Genomic DNA, 19,642 nt, shown 5'->3' with positions numbered 1-19,642 from the left:
CACCAGCAGATGACAAACACCCACCTCTCCGCCTCTTCCAAGGAACGAGGGGACCGTGCGGCAGAGTTTCAGTTTCAGTTTCTTTCGCCGGTCATGATGTCCGTTAAAGTTGAAATCTTCCAGACAAAATTAGAAAAGTGACGGTCAAAGGTCTTCTTTGTTATTTATTGAGCTTTAAAACAAATGAATAACGACTCTATATAATAAAACACGGAGGACGGAGATCTCTTTTTCTCCCCCTCTTCTGACAGCCCAGCAGCTGATCAGAGCACGTCTCCCCTCTCCTGCAGGGGGGCGTGGTCAGCAGAATCAGACCCGTAGACAGCAAACAGCACATAGAGCGAAATGAGGCATGGCTAAAATGCATGATCTGTTTGGTATTTTGAAAACAGAAACGTATAAATATACCTTATATAGGTATGGCCCTACAATATATAATTTAAATATAGCATGATAGGTCCACTTTAACAGAACATGCAAGATGTTAGCCAAGTGGCTGCTGCTAACAATCAAAACAATACGTTACCGGGAGCGGGAGCGAGCGCGCTGCATTCACCAGCAAATCCAAGTCAAATAACACAAATGTTAAGACCAGATAATTAGCTTCCAAAGAAAAAAACAGCATGGCATGAGTCACACATGCAGAGCACACACACAGTGAAAATTGGGGAGGGCAGCGACACTGAAGGCACGGTCCCCGAAGGTGCAGAGGCATGAATGGGGAAAGGAGAGCAGGCCGGAGTCTGAACCCTATCTGCATATATAAATATAATAATATGTACTAGAGATCTCCAGGTGCACCTCAGCTCTGTTTCTCCTCTACGAGCCTGGAAGCTGCATTTGTGCTGGTGTTTATTATTTTTGATATCTTATTGTGTTCCTGGTTCTTTGTTTTAACAGTGTGGTGAAAACCTGTTAACATAGGACCACAGGTTTAAGATTTGTTTTAATATATACCAAATCAAATGTGCAAATTGAGTTCACGTACTAAAGTGAATAAAATATATATTAATAAAAAATAAAAAAATACAACCCTTTTAAAATATAGAGGTGTAAATAAATAGGTCAATATTAAATTATGATAAAGATAACATTTTGTTATACACATTGTCAGTGTTATAGTTTCTGTGATTCATTTAATATATATTATATATTCTTTAAACTCGCATAGAAATCCAAAGAACATGGGGGGGGGGTTTCTCCTTTAAGAGTACAACAAAACAGGGGAACACAGGTACATTTACTAAGTTAAAACATGTATATATATATATATATATATATATATATATATATATATATATATATATATATATATCTTAAAGAAAATACATATACATGCTTCATTTTGGTGCCATATAGTTGTACTTTTAAGTAACAAATGTGCAGAAAAAGTCACTTTCTTCTTGTGAATGTGACCCTTTTGAATAAAAACCCAATATCTGCATGAAATCCATCACCTTAAGGGTTTATGAATCTGTCCTCATCCTCAGGTGTCTCGTTTGTCCTGTTTTTAGTTATTTTAATGTAATTCTAAATGAATATATGTGACATGAATTGACCGACGTAACGTGAACAACGTAACGTGCCCGACGTAACGTGACTTGTTGTCTGTAAGCCCCGCCCTCTACCGGTTTTGGTTGGCTTGGAAACGGCCGTAGCGTCTTTCGTGAAGCTCAATCTCAGCAGGTAGAAACATATACAAACTCATGAATACTTTAAACCAGATCATATACAGCTTTATAAATATACACGTGTGTTATATCCGCTTCATTCTGAGGTCTAACTGTTAGTTGAAGAAGCTCCAGCGCGATGTGAAGAACTGAGGAAGATACAAACAACGAGCTAATGTTAGCACCTAGCATGCTAACATAGTGGTTAGCTTCTAATACATGTTGTTTTACTTTATGTTATTTTAGCCTTAGCTTAGCAGATAGAGTACGAACTAAATGTAGGTTTGTTCCACTGTTTTTAAACTAAATACTGAACTAAATGTGCTACTTACAGCTAACAGGAGGCTCTCTGTGTTGAGTTAACAGGATGAACTCCTCCCTGCTGCTCTGAGGATGAGAGGGTTCACAGACCCTGAAGATGCCTGCAGGTCAGTAAACACAAGATAGTCAAAATAAGTTAATTTAGCTAAAAGTAGTGATTTTAATACTGAAGTGTACCAAAAGGTTGAAGAAGTACCCAGATTATTTACTATATAGTACTAGTAATAGTAAGTAAAAGTAGCCATACTACATTGTAAAAATAATACAAGTGAAAGTCCTGCATTCAAAGCTTGACTTCAGTAAAAGTAAAAAAGTATTAGAATTTAAAAAAAGTACCAAAAAGGCAATTTTAAGAACCAGATATTTTACATTACTAGTACTAGATTATTACACCCAATGGCCATTTCTTCCATTCATAATGGTGTCATCTCATTTATCTCCAGGTGAGAACAAAGACCGGGCGAAGACCCGGGAACGATTCAATGAAGTCTTCAAGAAATATTCAGACTCAGACAAGAAGAAGTCGAAGAAGAAACGCCCTGAAGCTCAAGAGGAGATCCTGGTGAGTGATCTGAAGCGGGACGGATACTGAACTTCTGTTGGTGTTTAAAGGTCTCCTATCATACAAAATACACTTTGTGATGTCTTCTCTACATCACCATGTGTCCCCGGTGTGTCCCCGGTGTGTCAGGAGACTCACTAAGAGTCAGGAAATAAACCCCTCTCTCTTTTCCTCCGTACCCACATCACTAAAAACGGGGGAACAACGGAGCTGATCCAGATTTGCTGCGTCATGACCACATTACTCAAATGTGGGCGGGCTTTACATCCACGGGCAAATCAGAAACGTTGCTGTCAGAAACAATGAGACGTGTTCTGGAAGTAATATGGTCTGTGTTTACATTAGCATGCTAACACTCAGAGCTAACCTGTACTGGAGAGAGTATGTGTGAAGAAGCAGGAAATCAAAAGGAACTCACCTTGTGGTAAACCTGAGAGAGAGAAAGAGTTTGAGCTCCATACTGTTTCAGAGAGAATCCTTGATGTGGTTTGGAACATGATATGGAGTTTCAGAGAGAATCCTTGATGTGGTTTGGAACATGATATGGAGTTTCATCACAGCAGAATTTAGCTGAGTTTCTGCTGGGAGAGTTCTCCTGATGAGATCTAGGGTGTTTCTCAATGTCGAGTACGCTTGCTTGGTAGCACATGTCTGCCGAGCATCTTGCTTCAGAAGCGAGTCAAGAATACTTCCTGGCATTCGGAAAAACGAAGTGTGGAACACGCTAGCAAGTGTGCAGGTGTGCGTCATATGAGAGGCCCCGCCTCTTACATCTTCCGCCACAGATTTGGGGAAATTGGTCCGTGCGCAAAGCATTGTGGGGATTTTAAGACCGCGGAGTCTACTCATGTGCAGCCTCGATATTTCTCCAAACGGAGTACGCCGGGCTCGGTAGATTTCCAAGTATGCTGGAGATTGGAACAGTACTTCGGCGGCACTCGATGACGTAGTATGCTTGAAATAGTGGCTCTGAAGCAGCTTTACTCGCGATTGAGAAACACCCCTACTCTCTCTCTAAAGCTACTGACCCAGAGTCAGCTCCTTAGCAGCAGCTGGAAGAGAGGGGGGGGGCTACAAGGATCTGTTTGGGGTTTGGAGCAGGACACTTCAGAGACATGTCCTTAGTAACAGCTGGAAGAGAGGGGGGGGGCTACAAGGATCTGTTTGGGGTTTGGAGCAGGACACTTCAGAGACATGTCCTTAGTAACAGCTGGAAGAGAGGGGGGGGGGCTACAAGGATCTGTTTGGGGTTTGGAGCAGGACACTTCAGAGACATGTCCTTAGTAACAGCTGGAAGAGAGGGGGGGGGGCTACAAGGATCTGTTTGGGGTTTGGAGCAGGACACTTCCGAGACATGTCCTTAGTAACAGCTGGAAGAGAGGGGGGGGGGGCTACAAGGATCTGTTTGGGGTTTGGAGCAGGACACTTCAGAGGCATGTCCTTTAGGGATGTCCCGATCACCTTTTTTTGCTCCCGATCCGATTCCGATCATTTGATTTTGACAATCTGCCGATACCGATTTTTCCCGATCCGATCTTTATGCAATGCATTAAGAGGAAAAAAAAAGGTAACAGATAACGGCTGGTCATCCAACGCGATGAATTCAGCTATCTTGGCCTTTTCACTGTTCTGGGGCAGTTTCTCTTTCCTTTTAAAAGTCTCTGAAAGTGTCAGTTGTTTCAGTGCCGTTACCTGAATGGCCGCTGTGTACTCGTTGTGTTGTTGTTGGTGTTTGTTTCTCAGGTGGCGTATTAGATTGGTCGTGTTGAACGTAGCTCTGTTCTTTCCACCACGCGGAACCTCCGCCTTGCAAACATTGCATCTGGCTGTTACACTGCCTTCGCTTTCAATTTTATAATACTTCCAAACTCCTGACATTTTCTCTGTCCCGACTCCCGAGGCACCAGCTGAACGTAGCCACTTGTTAGCTTACTGCTACTATTATGGCGCATTTCCACTACACGGCCTCGCTCGGCCTCGCTCGGTATGGCTAGGCCTCGTTAGGACTGGCTCACTTTATGGCGCATTTCCATTACAGTTTAGGAACTGGGGCAGTATCTATAGTAACGCAGTGTAGGCGGAGCCGTGACGTCATCTTCAATGAGAACCCCAGAAAAACAACACAGCCGTTAGCTGTTAGCACTCAGAGCTCACAGCTCCTCATATATGTTCAGAAACTAGACAAAAGTTAAACAAGTACAAACCACAGACTGCCTGTGTCATGGCGAATACAGTCGCTGCTTTATTTATGTCTGTATAGGCCGTTGTTGTGAGTGTGGACGGTCGGAGCATATACTGCGTTAGCTTAGCCAATCTCCATTTAGAAAACACGCATTTTAAAAGGTTTTTCGCCTGCCGTCTGTCTGCAGACTTGTCAAAGCATTAATTCATGGTTTTTACTAACCAGTATCAGTATGTTGTTACTTCGGCATCATTTTGAAACGTGTATTACAATTAAATCACGGTCAAATATGTCCATCTTGTTGTAGTTGTAGCCCCCCTTGCCAGCGATTCACTCTCTAGTTTAGCATACTCAGCCCGACTCAGCCTCGTTGTCTCTGGCCCTAGACCCACGATTTTATGAGGCCAGAAAAACTGTGAATTAGGACCCGCCGGCCGGTACTAGGCCAAGTGGAAACGCAACCAAAGACGGGCCGCTGACGTCACAGCCCTCTTAAACCGTGCTCCGCGCTGTAGTGGAAACGCGCCATTAGACACTGCGCCCTGCCCACTCTGTTGCTAGATTTGAGAGAAATAAGCAACCAGGTCTATGAAAACAAGCCCAAAAGAAGCAACACATACATGATGTTGTGTACTTTTAAACCAAAACTAAGGCCTCAGGATGACTTTAAGACGTGAACATGGTCATTTTTGTTTTGTAACATTAAATAAAATAATAAAAATATTTTATATAAAAAAAATTCCCGATACCCGATTTTTTTTTCCCGATTCCGATCTTTTGAAAATCACGTGATCGGCTCCGATCCCCGATCACGTGATCGGATCGGGACATCTCTAATGTCCTTAGTAACAGCTGGAAGAGAGCGGGGGGGGCTACAAGGATCTGTTTGGGGTTTGGAGCAGGACACTTCAGAGACATGTCTTATATCTGTTGCAGCTGCAGACTCTGAAGAAGAGGCTGGACCTGGAGAAGCTCTCGGAGCAGCACGACGAGGAGGTCCAGCAGAACATCTACGACCCGGAGCAGGAGAGCCGGTTCACCAAGAACCAGATCAGAGAGGAGCTGAACAACAGCAGGAACCAGGAGACCTCCAGGGGGAAGAGGAGGAGCAGGAGGGAGCTGCCGGCTCCTCCTGCTCCTCCTCTTCCCCAGGAGGAGGAGGAGGGAGAAGCTGCTGATCCACAGGAGAGAGGAGGAGACAAGGGAGCCAAGAGGAAGAGCAAGAAGGGGAAGGGGAGAGGAGACAAGGAGGCGAAGGAGGCAGAGGACAAACTGCTGCAGGAGTATCAGCTGCAGATCGCTCAGCAGGAGACGAAGACTCAGGAGGAAGAGGAGGAGAGGAGTGTGAAGACTAAGGAGGAAGAGGAGGAGAGGAGGAGTGTGAAGCCTAAGGAGGAAACACAAAACGTTTCTCTGAATAACGACGTGGGGAAGAAGAAAAAGAAGAAGCTGAAGTCTGTCATCACACAGGAAGCAGGGTGAGTGATGTCTCTGAGGGTTCTTCCTCTCATTGAAACACTTCTCCGGAGACTCTGAGACTCTGAGACTCTGAGACTGAGACTGAGACACTGAGACTGAGAGACTCTGAGACACTGAGACTGAGACTCTGAGACTCTGAGACTCTGAGACTGTGAGACTGTGAGACTCTGAGACTCTGAGACTGTGAGACTCTGAGACTCTGAGACTCTGAGACTGTGAGACTCTGAGACTGAGACTGAGACTGTGAGACTCTGAGACTCTGAGACTGAGACTCTGAGACTGTGAGACTCTGAGACTGTGAGACTCTGAGACTCTGAGACTCTGAGACTCTGAGACTGAGACTCTGAGACTGAGAGACTCTCAGACTCTGAGACTCTCAGACTCTGAGACTCTCAGACTCTGAGACTGTGAGACACTGAGACTGAGACACTGAGACTCTGGGACCCTGGGACTCAGAGACTCTGGGACTCTGAGACTCTGGGACTCTGAGACTCTGGGACTCTGAGACTCTGAGACTCTGAGACTGAGACTCTGAGACTCTGAGACACTGAGACACTGAGACTCTGGGACTCTGAGACTCTGGGACTCTGAGACTCTGGGACTCTGAGACTCTGGGACTCAGAGACTCAGAGACTCTGAGACTCTGGGACTCTGAGACTCTGGGACTCTGAGACTCTGAGACTCTGAGACTCTGAGACTGAGACTCTGAGACTCTGAGACACTGAGACACTGAGACTCTGAGACTCTGGGACTCTGAGACTCTGGGACTCAGAGACTCAGAGACTCTGAGACTCTGAGACTCAGAGACTCTGGGACTCTGAGACTCTGGGACTCTGAGATCTGTTCATCTAGGTGTTAGTTGCAGCTCTTCATTGATGTCGTTCTGTTCTCTAGAGATGAAGAGCAGGATGCAGATGTGGAAAACGAAGAAGAGTCAAAGGAGAAGAAGAAAAAGAAGAAGAAGAAACACGGTAACTGGAGGTCTTCTTTCCCCCCCTCTACTTTAAAGAGTCCTCTACTGCCAGGAAGTACTTTAAAGAGCCCCTGTTATATCAGTATGTAGTGTCTCTACTTTAAAGAGTCCTCTCCTGCTGATGTTCAGGTGTATATCAGTATGTAGCGTCTCTACTTCAAAGAGTCCTCTCCTGCTGATGTTCAGGTGTATATCAGTATTGTAGTGTCTCTACTTAAAGAGTCCTCTCCTGCTGATGTTCAGGTGTATATCAGTATGTAGTGTCTCCACTTTAAAGAGTCCTCTCCTGCTGTGTTCAGGTGTATATCAGTATGTAGTGTCTCCTACTTTAAATAGTCCTCTCCTGCTGATGTTCAGGTGTATATCAGTATGTAGTGTCTCTACTTTAAAGAGTCCTCTCCTGCTGATGTTCAGGTGTATATCAGTATGTAGTGTCTCTACTTTAAAGAGTCCTCTCCTGCTGATGTTCAGGTGTATATCAGTATGTAGTGTCTCTACTTTAAAGAGTCCTCCTCCTGCTGATGTTCAGGTGTATATCAGTATGTAGTGTCTCTACTTTAAAGAGTCCTCTCCTGCTGATGTTCAGGTGTATATCAGTATGTAGCGTCTCTACTTTAAAGAGTCCTCTCCTGCTGATGTTCAGGTGTATATCAGTATGTAGTGTCTCTACTTTAAAGAGTCCTCTCCTGCTGATGTTCAGGTGTATATCAGTATGTAGTGTCTCTACTTTAAAGAGTCCTCTCCTGCTGATGTTCAGGTGTATATCAGTATGTAGTGTCTCTACTTTAAAGAGTCCTCTCCTGCTGATGTTCAGGTGTATATCAGTATGTAGTGTCTCTACTTTAAAGAGTCTTCTCCTGCTGATGTTCAGGTGTATATCAGTATGTAGTTGTCTCTACTTTAAAGAGTCCTCTCCTGCTGATTGTTCAGGTGTTATATCAGTATGTAGTGTCTCTACTTTAAAGAGTCCTCTCCTGCTGATGTTCAGGTGTATATCAGTATGTAGTGTCTCTACTTTAAAGAGTCCTCTCCTGCTGATGTTCAGGTGTATATCAGTATGTAGTGTCTCTACTTTAAAGAGTCCTCTCCTGCTGATGTTCAGGTGTATATCAGTATGTAGTGTCTCTACTTTAAAGAGTCCTCCTCCTGCTGATGTTCAGGGTGTATATCAGTATGTAGTGTCTCTACTTTAAAGAGTCCTCTCCTGCTGATGTTCAGGTATATATCAGTATGTAGTGTCTCTACTTTAAAGAGTCCTCTCCTGCTGATGTTCAGGTGTATATCAGTATGTAGTGTCTCTACTTTGAAGAGTCCTCTCCTGCTGATGTTCAGGTGTATATCAGTATGTAGTGTCTCTACTTTAAAGAGTCCTCTCCTGCTGATGTTCAGGTGTATATCAGTATGTAGTGTCTCTACTTTAAAGAGTCCTCTCCTGCTGATGTTCAGGTGTATATCAGTATGTAGTGTCTCTACTTTAAAGAGTCCTCTCCTGCTGATGTTCAGGTGTATATCAGTATGTAGAGTCTCTGCTTTAAAGAGTCCTCTCTCTTGCAGTGAGTGAACAGGTGGAGGTGGATGCAGACCTCCAGGCTCCTCCAGCTCAGGTGTTTGATGACAGTCTGGTCCTCGGGGTGTTTGTCCATCGGACCGACGGGCTGCAGAGCGACCTGCTGGTCTCTCACCCCATGGTGAAAGGTTACACGTGGTGGCGGAGAGGAGGCGGGAACAGTACCTGAGGAAGGAGGACAGGTGTAGCCCCAGAAGGACTGTTTATAGAAACATATAAAACATATTTAACATTACCTTCACAAATAAACCCATCATTCATTCGCGACTGCAAGAAGTCTCAGACGGACAGACATGGAAATAATTTGCTCACAAATCAGTTTTTCTTGTATTTATCCAACACTCTGGACCTGGTTAGAGTTTCCTCTACGAGCAACATGTGATCTGTCTCTCCTCTGTCTCTCCTCTGTATTCTTGTCCCTCCTCGTCTCTCCTCGTCTCTCCTCTGTCTCTCCTCTGTCTCTCCTTGTCTCTCCTCTGTCTCTCCTCTGTCTCTCCTCGTCCCTCATCTGTCTCCCTCTGTCTCTCCTCTGTCTCTCCTCTGTATTCCTCTGTCTCTCCTATGTCCCTCCTCTGTCTCTCCTCTTTCCTCTGTCTCTCCTCTGTCTCTCCTCTCTGTCTCTCCTCTGTCCCTCCTCTGTCTCTCCTCTGTCTCTCCTCTGTCTCTCCTCTGTCTCTCCTCTGTCCCCTCCTCTGTCTCTCCTCTGTCCCTCCCTCTGTCCCTCTCTGTCTCTCCTCTGTCTCTCCTCTGTCTCTCCTCTGTCTCTCCTCTGTCCCTCCTCTGTCCCTCCTCTGTCCCTCCTCTGTCTCTCCTCTGTCTCTCCTCAGCCATCGCCCTGTCTCCTCGTTCTACGAGCAGCAGAACGTGGAGCACGTCCTCCCGATCATCACGCAGCCCTTCGACTTCAAGAAGAACAAATCCATCATCCCTGAGTGGAGGGAGCAGATCATCTTCAACGAGCGCTTCGGGTACTTCCTGCAGGAGAACCAGGAGGAGGCGCCGCGAGTCCATCCTGTTCTTCGAGGTCTACACACATCTACACATGTCTATACACATATAAACAGAGCGGGACATTTCCTCATTCATTCAGGATCCTTTGACTTTTTTTCTCAGAATCTTATTTAAAATTAATTAGTTTTTATATTACTTCCATTTGATATTTATACTTTTATAAACACTTATTTGTGTCAGTTCACATTGTGACCTCTTGTTGAAGACAGGTTAAAGGGGCCCTTGAGGGTTGTGGGACAAATTCTGATTACAATCTGTAATCTTTTGAAAAATGTGTTCCAAAAAAGTTGGAAAAAACTGGGGAAACTCCTCCTTTCATACGAGCTGGCTGTATAAGTCTATTGACAGGAAACTGGAGGGACGTTTTTATAAACCTCACTATTAATCTGTTCCTGCTGTAATAGTGTTGTATGTCTCTGTCTCGTAAAGATCCTGGACTTCATGACGATGGAGGAAGCGAGAGCTAACGCTGCCGTGGACCCTGAGCGAGGGTTCAGGAAGATAGCCTGGGCGTTCCTCAAGGTGCTGCATTGGGGCCCTCTTAGTTCACATTCATGTGGTTTAAATTGTTCTTAAAAACACTTCTGTGGTGGGAATGTATTTATCAAATGTGGATAGAGAATCAAACCATTCAGCTGTCTTTGTCGTATTTTAATTCTTGCAAGAAAGTTCAGTCCGTCACACAGAGAGCGTACAGACTGCAGAGTGAAAGACCAAGAGTAGAGTTTGGGTTATTTAAACACAGAGAGAGGAGAAAGGGAGGGGTTGAGCTTGGTGAGACAAAGGAGCATTCTGGAAGTTAGGGAGCAAGTTAGGGAGGCAGTATCAGGAATGTCTCAGATCACCTGAGTTGAAGGTCATACATGCACATAGAGAGTAACTAACAACACTGCAACACATCTTCTCAACAAGAATGTTCCCAAGCTTATCAAAGACGTGAAAGCCAGTAAATAGAGATAAACATTAGCAAGTAAGAATCACACAATGATATTATTAAAGTAAGTAAGTGAGTATAATATTATTCTATTACAACTTCTCATGCTGTTTCCCTGCAGCTGGTGGGCACTAACGGCGTGCTGAACATCAACAGTAAGCTCCGCCTCCAGCTGTTCTGCCCCCCCGCCCGGGCCAAGCGGACCCCCGGCAGCATCGAGGTGTTCGAGTGGTGGAGCAAGTTCCCCCGAAACAAGTACAGCTCTACGCTGTACGTCACCGTGAAGGGCATCGCTCTGCCCGAGCACGTACGTTACACTGATCAGGAGTACTTCTGGATATGTGCTAATGAGGCTGTTTACCATATATATATATATATGATGTTTCAGGTGGACCCGTGCATGCGCTCCATGATGGCTCTCCAGGAGGAGCGGGGCAGCACCTCCTTCTTTGAGCTGCAGAGCGAGGCCACCAGGAGCCTGATGCAGCCCCCCCACACCCTGCCCCCCCCGCCGAGGTGGAGCAGGCTGCCTGGACAGGTGAGAGACACATTACATCTATTACATTATTTTTGAATGCATTATTTAAAAAAATAAATCAATAACTTTATCTTTAGATAAAAAATAATTTTCTGAATCAATTAAATTACATAGAAAATCAATAAAATAATTTGAACTAACATTTTCAAACAAAATGATTGTTTTAAATTAACATTTTGTCTCAAATAATGTAAGTAGGTGGGCGGACATTAAATCAATTTGAATCAATGATTTCCCATCAACAAATAGGATTTAAATAAATTACATTATATATAAAATAAATACAATAATTGTAAATATATAAAAAAATAAATTCCAACATCATTGTTTTAAATTAACATTATGTGTCAAATAATTAAATTCTTAAGCTCAGTAGTTGTGTAATAAGTGGTAGATCGGAAAGGTTGTGTGTTCAAATCCCGCCTGGAACACCACCACTAGTGTGCCCTTGAGTAAGGCACTTAGCCCTTAGTTAGTAAGGAGAATGTCCCTGTAATTGGTAATTGTAAGTCGCTTTGGATAAAAGCGTCAGCTAAATGAAATGTAATGTAATGTAATAAATGATCCAGTCATTATTGTGAACTCTCAGTGTGAGTACTTGTTGGGGTTCATTCCCCAATAAGATAGATATTGAGGGATGAAACCCTCTTTAATGGTTGCACATGCAGAGCACACAGCACACAGTGACATGTGTTCTCTGCATTTAACCCATCCTAGTACCAGGAGTCTAGAACCAGGAGTCTAGTACCTGGAGTCTAGTACCTGGAGTCTAGGACCAGGAGTCTAGAACCAGGAGTCTAGTACCAGGAGTCTAGAACCAGGAGTCTAGAACCAGGAGTCTAGAACCAGGAGTCTAGTACCAGGAGTCTAGTACCAGGAGTCTAGCACCAGGAGTACCAGGAGTCTAATACCAGGAGTCTAGTACCAGGAGTCTAGAACCAGGAGTCTAGAACCAGGAGTCTAGAACCAGGAGTCTAGTACCAGGAGTCTAGTACCAGGAGTCTAGTACCAGGAGTACCAGGAGTCTAATACCAGGAGTATAGAACCAGGAGTCTAATACCAGGAGTCTAGAACCAGGAGTCTAGTACCAGGAGTCTAGAACCAGGAGTCTAGAACCAGGAGTCTAGAACCAGGAGTCTAGTACCAGGAGTCTAGTACCAGGAGTCTAGTACCAGGAGTCTAGTACCAGGAGTCTAGTACCAGGAGTCTAGTACCACGAATCTAGTACCAGGAGTACCAGGAGTCTGTTGTGGCAATTTTGTACTCACAACAGGAAAGAATGAAACAGAGAGGAATCAATTAAAACACAAACACAGGTATAGTTGATCAATTATTATTTCGTTGTACAACAATCAATAATAATGAGGAAAACATTACCTCTGCTCTCAAGCAGTCCTACAGCAATGCCTTCTCCGAATATTCAGAAACACAGGACACATATAGGTTTTCTAAAAGACACGAACATGTTCCCTAATCATGTTTAACGCACACACATTGTCAGGTCTCCTAAACTTGGACGTACCAACCTCAGAGCAACATGTAAGTTCCAGATGTCAAAAGGTCATTATCTCATGAAGTCTTTAGGAGCCTTGCAGCATATGAATTATCCAATTAACAAACTATATATATCGTCTGCACATGAGCGCACATACATTTCTTTACATTTAACTAACACACCAACATCCTTATCGTTTCTTAGCTAATGCATGCTGGATATGAACCACTAACTAACAAGACTTTAACTGTATTATATCTGAGGAAGACCTCTCTTGGAGTTCCTCTGACCTTTGCCAATTTACTTAACATGGGTACATCTGCTGTTAATTGCAAAGACCATTGATAATTAGCAAAGAGACTCATGGGCCTCTTCCAATATCTGGAAACTGTAATTAAATCATAGTTATATTGAGAAGGTCCAAGACTTGACATAACAAGTCTAATACCAGGAGTCTAGAACCAGGAGTCTAGTACCAGGAGTACCAGGAGTCTAATACCAGGAGTCTAGAACCAGGAGTCTAATACCAGGAGTCTAGAACCAGGAGTCTAGTACCAGGAGTACCAGGAGTCTAATACCAGGAGTCTAGAACCAGGAGTCTAATACCAGGAGTCTAGAACCAGGAGTCTAGTACCAGGAGTACCAGGAGTCTAATACCAGGAGTCTAGAACCAGGCAGGAGTCTAGTACCAGGAGTCTAGTACCAGGAGTCTAGCAACAGGGGTTGGGGGTTGTCCGGTGCCTTGCTCAAGGGCACCACGGCAGGGCAGGAGGTGAACTGAGACCTCTCCAAGTAGCAGTCCACACTCCATATTTAGGTCTGGTCGGGGACTTGACCCGGCGACCCTACGGTTCACAGCCCCTACGGTTCACAGCCCCTACTGACTGAGACCCTGCTGGACTGACTAACCTGCTCTCTTTACACCTACTGTCCTCCACTTAGTGTGTGTATATGTGAATGTGTTTAAGTTGACGTGTGTGTGTGTATGTTTGTGTGTGTGTGTGTGTGTGTGTGTGTCTAGGTGTGCAGGATCCCCAACAGGCCTCTCCTCTCTCTGAGGGGGGGGCAGTACGGCTGCCTCACGCTGCAGTTCTCTCACAGCGGGACGAGGCTCGCTGCAGCCTGCGCCGACAGAGACTCTTTCCCTGTGATCGGTGAGGACAAAACACTCACTGTTTCTCAGGAACCTGAACACACCTGAACACACCTCACCTGAACACACCTGAACACACCTGAACACACCTCACCTGAACACACCTGAACACACCTGAACACACCTGAACACACCACACCTGAAAGTCAGAAACAAATTACTGTTTTAGCAGAGAACTCTTTTCTGTAATTTGTGAAATCTGAAGTTATGTTGAACTGAAATATTAGGCTGTCTGTGAGATTTAACATCGTAATCAAGATCACATTTTATGCGCCGGTGAAGATGGCCGCATCGTCTTTGTGCTCCCCTCCAACTTTGCCCATTTTCGTATTTTGTACATATTTTTTTTACTTTTGCCGTTTTACTTTTAACATGGTTCGCAACATGCTAGCCGACCGCACCTACTCTGCCATACAATACAGCAGAGAGGAACTTCTCCAATTGCGAAACTTCGTGGACAATAATAACCCTCCGACAAACAATGGAGATTCACCATGGCTACCTGTTGCTGTTCTACCTGAGAGACGCAAGAAGAGGACAAAGCGCGGATGCCGGGCCGGGTTGCTGGTCAGACTGAGGGAACGAGAGAATCGGCCCCCTCTTCCGAGTATTCTTCTGGCTAATGTTCAATCCATTGAAAATAAGCTAGATGAACTCAGAAGCCGGATTGCTTTTCAACGGGACATTAAGAACTGTAACGTGTTAATTCTCACTGAGACTTGGCTCAACCCCGCTATCCCGGACTCCGCCATTGTCCCTGATGGATTCTCTATTTTCCGTCAGGACCGGACTGCAAACTCGGGGAAAAGTAAGGGAGGCGGTGTGTGTGTAATGACTAACAACAACTGGTGCTCAGATGTGAAGATTATTTCATCGGACTGTTCCGCACATCTCGAGCACCTCATGATCTCATGTCGGGCCTTCCATCTGCCGAGGGAATTCACATCTGTTGTGATAACAGCAGTGTATGTCCCCCCCCGCAGCCGCTCGCCGACAACAACACGTCACTCGATCAGCTGTTTGGGATTATTGATAAAACCGAGACTTCACGGCCAGATGCGGCGTTCGTTGTGGCCGGAGATTTCAACACCGCCAACATGAAGAAGGTTTTGCCAAAATATTACCAGCACATCAGCTTCCCGACGCGCGGGGATAACATACTGGACCATGTTTATTCCCCTTTCCGGAATGGATATAAGGCTCTCCCTCGCCCTCCCTTCGGCAAATCAGACCATATCTCACTACTGTTGTTGCCTGCTTACAAGCAGAAACTTAAAAGGGACAGACCGATTACAAGAACAGTACAACGATGGAGCAAGGAGTCAGATGAGGCACTGCAGGATTGCTTTGCATCCACGGATTGGAGTGTGTTTGAGGACAATAACATCAACACACACACGGACACTGTCATCTGCTACATTGGGAAATGCATCGATGACGTGGTACCGAAGGTTTTCTGTACGGACATTCCCAAATCAAAAGCCATGGATAAACTCCGATGTGCGCTGCAAGCTGAGAGCGCGCACTATCGCGCACACAGCGGGAGATTTGGAGGAGTACAGGAAGTCTAGGTATGATCTCCGGAGAGCAATTAAAAATGCAAAGAGACAGTACAAAGAGAAGGTGGAATCTGACTTCAAAGGCTGTAACACTAGGAATATGTGGGCGGGACTAAGGACAATGACTGACTACAAAGGAGCAGCGGGGGGTGCTGCGGGAGTGTCTGCGCTGCGCATCTCTCCCAGATGAGCTGAACAGTTTTTTTGCACGCTTTGAGAGCAGCCGGGCTGTGGAGGTACAGAGGGACCAGGAGCTACACTGCCCTTTTGTTTTAAATAGGGCAGATGTGTGTAAATCCTTTAAAAGGGTTAACCCACACAAGGCTCCTGGACCTGATGGCATCCCTGGCCGTGTTCTCAGGGTGTGTGCAGTTCAGCTGGCAGAGGTGTTCACAGACATCTTCAACAGGTCCCTGCTGCAGTCTGTAGTCCCCACATGTCTTAAACACTCCACCATCGTTCCTGTCCCCAAAAAGACAATCATCACCTGCCCCAACGACTACCGCCCATTAGCACTCACCTCCACCATAATGAAGTGCTTTGAGCGGTTAGTCAAATCATTCATCACCTCCTCCCTCCCTGACTCTCTGGACCCCCTGCAGTTTGCCTACAGAGCAAACAGGTCCACTGACGACGCCATAGCCCTCACCCTCCACACTGCCCTCTCACACCTGGACCCGAAGAACAGGAACACATATGTGAGAATGCTGTTCATTGACTACAGTTCAGCATTCAATACCATTGTGCCCTCCAAGCTGGCCATCAAGCTCAGAGACCTCGGGCTCAACAGCGCCCTCTGTGACTGGATCCCAAACTTCCTGACGGGCAGACCCCAGGCAGTGTGGGTGGGAAACATCACATCCTCCACCCTGATTCTAAACACCGGTGCCCCTCAAGGCTGCGTGCTCAGCCCTCTCCTCTACTCCCTGTTCACCCACGACTGCGTGGCCACACACAGCTCCAACACCATCGTGAAGTTTGCTGATGACACGACCGTCATCGGCCAGATCACAGACGATGACGAGACGGCGTACAGAGAGGAGGTCGAAAACCTGACATCTTGGTGCCAGGATAACAACCTCCATCTCAACATCAGCAAAACTAAGGAGCTGATTGTGGATTACAGGAAGCAGCAGGGAGAGGGACACGCCCCCATCGCCATCAATGGGACTACGGTGGAGAGAGTCAAAAGCTTCAGGTTCCTTGGGGTCCACATCACTGAGGACCTGACATGGTCTCTTCACACCACCACCATCACCAAGAAAGCTCGACAGCGGCTCTTCTTCCTCCGCAGGTTGAGGAGGTTCAAAATGGATTCCAGGATACTCTGCAACTTCTACAGGTGCACGATAGAGAGTATCCTGACTGGCAGCATGACGGCCTGGTACGGCAGCTGCACCGACCTCGATCGTAAGGCTTTACAGAGGGTGGTGAAAACTGCACAGCACATCACCAGGACGGAGCTGCCATCCATGGAGGACCTTTACTCCCAGCGGCTCAGGAAGAAATCACTACGGATTATCAAAGACCCCCCATCACCCCAGCCACAAACTGTTCTTTCTGTTGCCGTCTGGCAGACGTTACCGCAGCATCCTGGCAAGGACAAGAAGATTCGGAGACAGTTTCTTCCCGCGGGCAGTGAGACTGTTAAAAAATTGAACTGTTGAAACAACATCAAACATTCATCTGCTACTCAGTAGTATGTATCTAATACCTAATATATATATATCATTCCAATAACTTGTATATAGACTCTATTGCACTATTCCACATCATAACTTTATTTCATTTTATAACTATTATTATTTTTGTATTGCTCATGCTCTTATTGTTATTATGTTATTATGTTGCATTGTTGGAGAAGCCTGTGACATAAGATTTTCAACTACATAATTACTCTGTAACTATGTCAGATTGACAATAAAGAACCTTGAACCTTGAACCTTGAGATCCCGTAGGCAGCCAGGAATGTGCTGATTATGTCGTTAAACTGAGTGTGAGTCTGAGTCCCAGGTCTCAGACTCAGACTGTTGAACTGCGAAATTATTAATCCTAAATCCTCAGATTTAAAGAGAAGTATGTCGTCTCTAGCAGACTTTAAACCCCTCTAAATGCTCTGGAAAAGGACTCTGGAGAATCTGGAAAGATCCTCCACACGTTCATGTTGATAATCCAGAATATCAGCTGTTTGAGACCCCCCTCTCTGTGTGTTAGTGTATGAGCCCCCCTCTCTCTGTGTGTTACAGGGCATGAGCCCCCCTCTCTGTTTGTTAGAGTGTATCAGACCCCCCTCTCTCTGTGTGTTACAGTGTATGATCCCCCCCTCTCTCTGTGTGTTACAGTGTATGAGATCCCCTCTGGAAAGGCTCTGCTGGTCTTCAGCGGTCACCTGAAGATAGTGTATGATCTCTGCTGGTCTTCAGACGACTGCAGTCTGCTGTCGGCCTCCTCTGACGGGACAGTACGGTACGTTAGGGGGCCTGTTCTACTCTGTTGTGAAGTAATTTCCAAATTCTGAGAAAAAAAGTCAAAGAAAATTGAAAAACTATAATTCTTAGTTTTGAAAAAATCTGAGACAAAAAGTCAACATTTGACAATGTTCAGAAAAAGTTATAATTTAGAAAAATATAAGAATTCGTAAAAAGTAAAAATCTTGAACAAATGTAAACGTATGTATTGCTGAGAAATAAAGTCAGGCCTCTGTAGTGATGTGTGTTTTTGAGAAGAAAAAAAAGTCCTACAAGAAAGTCAGAATTCTGAGGAAAAAGTCAAACAAACTTTAAAAAAATAAATTGTAATTCTGAAGCAATCTGAGACAAAAAGTCAAAATCTAGGAAAAATATAAAAAGTCGAAAAAAAAAAAAAAATACATTTCTGAGAAATAAATGCAGGCCTCTGGAGTGATGTGTACAATTATTTATTTTTTAAAAAGGTTGTATTCCAAAAAAAAAGAACTGGAAAAAATGTATTCTCAGAAAGAGATGTTTGAACTCTCAGCATTAAAACATCTTTCAGTATTCAGAAAAAGAAAACAATCAGGGAAAAGTTACAATTATGAGAAAAAAAAGTATACTTAGAAAAAAGTCAGAATTCTGAGGAAAGTCAAACAAACTTTAACATTTTTTTTTTTAAATTGTAATTCTGAAGAAAGTCAGAATTCTGAGGCAAAAAGTTAAAATCTAGGAAAAATATAAAAAGTTAAAAAAAATAAATTAAATTAATTTCTGATAAATAAATTCAGGCCTCTGGAGTGATGTTGTGTCGTACCCCCCAGAGTGATGTTATGTCCCCCCCCCCCTCCAAAGTGATGTTGTGTCGTACCCCCCAGAGTGATGTTGTGTCGTACCCCCCAGAGTGATGTTGTGTCCACCCCCCCCCTCCAGAGCAGCGATGTGCAGTCAGTGGAGGCAGGGGAGGCAGAGCCTCACCTGTCATACTCCAATGTAACGGAAAAACAATTAAAGAAAAACTAAATAATAATAATAATAAAATGTCTCCACTGATCTTGTGTAAATGTGATTTCTGTATGATTCCAATCGCATTTTATAGTCAAAATCAGCAAATTTGCCGAGCTCCGCTACGGGAGCGATGAGAAGTGAGCACGAGCACTGCCTCACGTAAGCCCACAGTAACTTGCTGGAGCGCGGACACTAATTTAGCGCGGCCACTTATTTTGTGAGCGCGCTCAAGCCATTTACTGTGGGGTGAGGTGAGGCACAGATGAGCCCTGCCTCAATTCAGAATGCGTCACCCCACAGAAACTGTCTGGAAAGCGGGCCCTAAGCGCATGCCTGTTCCCATCTCACTGTAGGTCACCAATGTAATGTTTGTAGATCCCTTTATTACATTTATCCTCGCCATCCATAGTCTCTAAATAACTTATTTCACGTATATATGATATTTAGGCTCGCTGGTCTCATCATACAACGGCAATGAAAAAAGCACCAGGAGAGGCAGCCATAACCTCTGCCGCACTGAAGGGGGCGCACGTGAGCCCACAGGTTCTTGTTGCTACTGTTATTCTACCGCAAACAACAAACTAGACTTTTGAAACTACAGGAAGATAAGGAGGACTTTTACAAAACAGTAATAGAGATTGTTGTCCAGAAGGATAGCATGGACTTATATTCAAGTCAAGGTAAGACCACAACTGTAATGAAAATGGGATCTTACTTAGAAAGAACAATCCAATATTTAG

At 44.7% G+C, this 19,642-nt stretch overlaps 1 protein-coding gene across 1 annotated transcript in view; it reads left to right on the top strand.

Moving 5' to 3' along the window:
* Positions 1–1,918: 1,918 nt before the first annotated feature.
* Positions 1,919–19,642, top strand: part of ahi1 (Abelson helper integration site 1) — a 29,382-nt gene continuing 11,658 nt past the window's right edge. The window contains 14 exon segments of the mRNA XM_034146089.1: positions 1,919–1,948; positions 2,037–2,098; positions 2,435–2,553; positions 5,672–6,213; positions 7,109–7,185; positions 8,742–8,881; positions 8,884–8,936; positions 9,582–9,762; positions 9,764–9,778; positions 10,195–10,287; positions 10,821–11,006; positions 11,088–11,237; positions 13,754–13,886; positions 17,787–17,910. Coding sequence (XP_034001980.1) covers positions 2,089–2,098; positions 2,435–2,553; positions 5,672–6,213; positions 7,109–7,185; positions 8,742–8,881; positions 8,884–8,936; positions 9,582–9,762; positions 9,764–9,778; positions 10,195–10,287; positions 10,821–11,006; positions 11,088–11,237; positions 13,754–13,886; positions 17,787–17,910 — 1,823 coding nt within the window. The 5' untranslated portion in view covers positions 1,919–1,948; positions 2,037–2,088.

The sequence above is a fragment of the Trematomus bernacchii genome, unplaced genomic scaffold, assembly GCF_902827165.1.
Source record: "Trematomus bernacchii unplaced genomic scaffold, fTreBer1.1, whole genome shotgun sequence".
NCBI lineage: Eukaryota > Metazoa > Chordata > Actinopteri > Perciformes > Nototheniidae > Trematomus > Trematomus bernacchii.
Note: the sequence above shows the minus strand (reverse complement) of the source record. Positions and strands in the feature narration are given on the sequence as shown.